General features: G+C 41.0%; 1 protein-coding gene across 1 annotated transcript; it reads right to left on the minus strand.

Moving 5' to 3' along the window:
• Positions 1 to 437: 437 nt before the first annotated feature.
• Positions 438 to 2,840, minus strand: LOC137942767 (laccase-7-like). The gene is made up of 6 exons (XM_068788509.1): positions 2,757 to 2,840; positions 2,340 to 2,491; positions 1,971 to 2,215; positions 1,757 to 1,882; positions 693 to 1,637; positions 438 to 568 (listed from the first exon to the last, which is right to left on the minus strand). Exons 1-6 carry the CDS (start codon positions 2,838 to 2,840, stop codon positions 438 to 440), a joined length of 1,683 nt encoding a protein of 560 aa, XP_068644610.1.
• Positions 2,841 to 5,034: the final 2,194 nt, after the last annotated feature.

Below are 5,034 nucleotides of genomic sequence, written 5' to 3' on the forward strand. Positions count from 1 at the left end.
CTTTTCTTCTTCCTCCCCTTCTACTCCATCTTTTTCTCTCCTTTTCCATCTCAGATCTTTCCCTACTCTGATACTATGTTAAAAATTAGGATTTCATTATGTATAATCAAAGTAGAAGAGGATTAAAGAGTGAAAAGAAGAAGGAGAGTATTGAAGAGAATTTTAGGAGGAGAAAGAGAAGAGTGACAAATTTGGAGAAGGATAAAGAGGTTGGAGAATTAGGGTTGTGGAGTTATGTTAAAACCCTCTCCCTTAAACTTTATTTATAACTGATAAAAGTATAGTATTACAATTATGCTCTTCACTCATAGTAAGAGTAAAGTAGAGACAAGAAACATAACAAATTGCATCGATGACACTACAACATATTCTTATCTTACATCACTTTGGATGATAAAAAATAAACAGAATTGTAAAAATTCATGGGTTCTTTTCTTCTAGCAACGAGGAAGGTCGCTGGGAGGCGGAGGGAGAGTGGAAGAAGGTGTGGGCCCATTTTCCACGATGAAAGCTGCTAATAGGCCCCTTGGAACATGAACATCCATGTGGCAGTGCATCAACCAAGCACCTGTCACAACAAGTGTAATCATCGGTCAAGCTTGTACAGCATTATGGTGTCATTTTAGCGGTCAATAAGCACTAACTATTTCAGTTGGAGGAAAAGAAAATTAATGTAGGAGCTTGAATTTTACCTGGATTATTGGCCCTGAATCGTACCACAGCCCATCCACCGACAGGAACGGCGATGGTATTTCGCATATGGGGATTGGCCAAATTGAACTTCTTCTCATCCGTCTCTCTGTTGAAGTTACCGAAATCCTGTGCGAGAACGTAGAAATCGAAGCCGTGGAGATGTATAGGATGGTTCTCTGTGGAGACGACAGCCGTGTTTTGCAAAACCATCTCCACTACGGCGTTGTAAGGCAGCTTCTTCACGCGTGTGGATTTCTCTGTTGCTGTAAATGCTGCAGCTGCCGTCGCGTTTGTGTAGTCATAGACCACTGGTGGGTTGTCGGGGAAATCTTCGGTGAAGATGCCGCTGACGCCGCTGAAGTACGCCTCGAGAACCGATAGCTTGGAGGGGAGCTGGAAGGAGACGTTGTTCATGCTACCGGTTAATCGTGTGTTTCCTGGGCCAGCACAGTTGGCGTTGTCAAGGCACTGATCGAGTCCTAGCCCGAAAGCGATAAACATTCGCTCGTCCACCTGCTGGGGGACGGGGGTGTAGCCACGTCTGCGGGTTAATCCGGTGATATTGGTGTAGAACTTGTGGGCTGTCGGAGTATCCGTGACAGGTGGAAGGACAGGCATGATGGGCTCCGTGGAAGACGAATTTTCATACTGGACGATGCCCACGGTGGTGCTACTGTCGAATGGCACGAGGGGGGCGGAAATGTAAGGGTGTGCCGCCATGTAGTACGATGTCGGAGATTGATCAGCTGTGAGGAGAACGTCAGTGGTCTGACCGGGGGCAATGACAACGACATCGGTGTGGTAGGGGTTGGTGTAGGTGGCGTCAACGGCGACGACTGTGAAAGTGTGTCCAGCAACTTTGAAGAAGAACTGGATATCCAAGGCAGCGTTGATGATACGAAGGAGATAAGTTTTCCCAGGGCTCACCTTCATGTTGAAAGTCTCTGATTTTGATAAGAAAAAAAAAAAAAAAGGAAAATAGGTTAGTTTTTTTTTCCAGTTTGTATAAAACAGGAGAAAAATCTTCAATCGGATAAAGCAGTGAAGTATTCCTTTTGTTCACCTCTAGCACAGGGGTATATACTACCGGGCTTCCCGTTTATAGTGTAGGCGTCTGAGTTGTTCGGACCTTTTCCTGAAGCCAGAGCCTCGTTCTCAACATCCACCACGTTGGCATCCCACCATTGTCCTGCTCGGAGGGGAAGCCATTTTCATAAGAGAGGAGAGGAGAAAAGAAAAAAGAGGAGAGAGGAGAGGATTCAGAGAAAAGTAGATACCTAACAAAATGGGGACTTCTCTGTATGGTTTTGGGAATGGGTAAGGCCGAGAGTTTCTTGGGAGGATGACTAGAGCACCGTAGACAGTGGCCCTGAGAGATGAAAAATGACAATGCCACCAGAGAGTACCCTCTTGCCCACTGACATTGAACTTGTAACTATACTTGTTACCGGGAACAATCGGACACTGGGTGATGTAACTCGGTCCATCTGCCCACGCACTCAGCATCTGAAATACTCCATGCCTGCAAATCATGACAGACATGATCTATTAATACCTAATTTAATCTAATCCTCTACTTAGAAAAAGATAATGAAAGAATCCCTAAATGACATTTGCATCATCAGTGGAACGAAAGGATGGATTACCAGTGCATGGTGATGTTATAAGGAGAGTCATTATAAACATCAACAACGAGTGTGTCACCCTCATGGACATATATTGCAGGGCCTGGGAGCTTCTTGTTCACTGCAACCACCACTTGCTCCTTGCACAATGGATTAAGTGTGTGGTTCCCGACCTGTGAAGCCAAAATTGATTAACATAAGATTGAATAAGTCGATGAAAAAACATAATTTGCATGAACGACCACCACTTCTGATCGGTCATGGAAAGGCCAGAAGGGTCCTCTCCGGTTAACATTCAACGTTCAGAAAAACTTTGTCATGCATCTTCCTTGAATTTCTATGCCATTTCAGCCATTCTAGGTCTTCAAAATTCCAGGGGAAAAAAAAAAAAAAGGAAATGATAAAGAAAGAAAAAAGATAAACGGTGCAAAACATTACATGGAAAGTGTGCTTGACAACTGCGGCGGAAGCCATTGATGATAGCCATAATGTGCATAGAAGCAGGAAGAAGGGACGGGCCATGTCGAAGGCCGTGTATTTCAAGGAAAGTGGAAGAGGACAACAAGGAAGAAAGGAGAAGATCGAGCACCGTGCAACGTCCTTCAGATGGATATTTATGATTGTATGACTGAACAGACGCATAATCCCCATATTTATAGGCTGCTGGGAGCTTCTTGACTAGTTCATGTTGCGCGTAATGGATAGTCTTCTTTAGCCGCCGCCGCGAGGTAAACTCATATCGTATTGGTTATTTGTAGAAAACTACGTTATCTGACTTTGCTGAGGCGGCCAATGGGAGGAAAATAGATCGAGGTAAACAGTGAAGGCGTAAAAAAATTCCACGGGTTGGTGTCCTCACTGTCATCCTTATCGCCCCAGGGTTTGGTTCTTTCAAACTGGGTAGCCTCTGCCGCGTTCAAAGACAGGAATTGAATAATCTAAGTCAGCATTATCGAGTAATTGTAAGTTGAATGACATCCTCTACTCTGGTCTTGTTTCATATTCATCGGCTGCTGGATTTTTTGGTCCGGTGTTTGCGAATTGTTCGACGGGAGTCACATTCATTGATATTTTATTGTATTAGATGCGATTCCACCAACGAAGATGAGTAATTTCGTTTCAATAGATTCCATTTACACAGAATCCTTGCAGGGACTATTAAATGATGAATTCTTCTACACAAAATTTTATTTTTAGTATAAATGACCAACTATTCAAAGCACAATATAGTTGCGTGTTGGTTTTGCTACAGTATAAATCTTTTATGGTTGACGTTTAAACTCTGTTTTTCATGACAGATAAAACCATCTTCAACTTGATCATCACATATTAAAATACAAATAAAACAAAAAGAAATTCTAATCACTTTTACTCTCACTAATATTACGTTATATACCAGAACATATAATTGTTTAGTTGAAAAATAAGATTTCGATTTTTTGTTGTGTTGCTATTCACATTGTCTGACTTAAATAACCGTTTTACATATTGTAATAATCTATACAGGGAAAGATTGAGAGATATTAAAGCGACTACACGATTACAAAGATTATAGGATATTAAGGGAAAGGAAAGAATATCTATTTGTATACAGGAAGAAATCTCAATACTCCCCCCTCAAGTTGGTGCATAGATATCACTCATGCCCAACTTGTCGAGACAATTTGTTAAAAGCTCGGTAAGACACTACCTTGGTCAGCACATCGGCAGACTGATATTGAGACTGAACATGAGGGACTTCAATGATTCTAGTTTTTCTTTGATAAAGTGCCTATCAACCTCAACGTGTTTAGTTTTATAACGTTGGACTGGGTTGTGGGCAATACTACATGTTGCCTTACTATCACAGTATAATTTCATAGGACTTATTTACTCAATATGTAGTTCTTGTATCATATTTTTTATCCATAATAATTCACATATTGCCTTGGCCATTCCTATGTATTCGGCCTCAGCTGACGATCTAGCCACCACCTCTTGTTTCTTACTTCTCCAAGTGACCAAATTTTCATCTACAAATGTAAAGTATCCAAATGTAGATCATTGATCCTCTATTGACCTAGCCCAATCGGCATCGGTATAACCTTCAATTTTTAAGTCGCCTCCCTTTTTAAATAAAAATCCTTAACCTGGAGATGATTTCAAGTTGCGCAAGATACGGTTGATGGTATTCATATGTTCTTCACTTGGAAAGTACATAAATTGACTAACCACACTTAATACATAAGCTAAATCTGGTCTGGTATGTGCATGATACATTAACTTCCTGACTAGTCTCTGATAATGTTCTTTGTTAGCAGGGACTTGATCTGAATGTGTTCCCAGTTTTAGATTTTCTTCCATGGGAGTACTGACTAGACTACATGTTGTTATACCAGTTTCCTTCAACAAGTCTAAAACATATTTTCGTTGAGATAGAAAAATTTCTTCCTTCAATGCCAAGAAAATATTTTAAGTAGCCAAGATCTTTCATTTCAAACTCTTGAGCAAGATGACTTTTGCAATGCTTTCTTTTCTTCTGAATCATTTTCAGTTACTATCTTATCATCAAAATACACAATAAGAGTTGAGATTGCCTCCTTGTTAGAGTTCAGGAAGAGAGTATGATATGAGTTGCTTTGCTTGTATCCCATAGATTTCATAAAATTGTTGAACTGTCCAAACCACACCCTCGGGGACTGCTTCAAACCATATAGGGACTTACTCAGTTTACATA

The sequence above is a fragment of the Aristolochia californica genome, unplaced genomic scaffold, assembly GCF_029961685.1.
Source record: "Aristolochia californica isolate CCGP_79_NKW_82.1479 unplaced genomic scaffold, dmAriCali1.0.hap1 SCAF_10, whole genome shotgun sequence".
In the NCBI taxonomy this organism is placed as follows: domain Eukaryota; kingdom Viridiplantae; phylum Streptophyta; class Magnoliopsida; order Piperales; family Aristolochiaceae; genus Aristolochia; species Aristolochia californica.

Bases quoted from the DNA above. Each gene is read 5' to 3' on its own strand.
- LOC137942767 (XM_068788509.1), bottom strand. From the start codon at position 2,840: ATGGCCCGTCCCTTCTTCCTGCTTCTATGCACATTATGGCTATCATCA. The intron at 2,216-2,339 runs GTAATCCATCCT...CATGATTTGCAG, and splicing joins TATAACATCACCATGCACTG to GCATGGAGTATTTCAGATGC. The intron at 1,638-1,756 runs GTGAACAAAAGG...TATCAAAATCAG, and splicing joins TATATACCCCTGTGCTAGAG to AGACTTTCAACATGAAGGTG.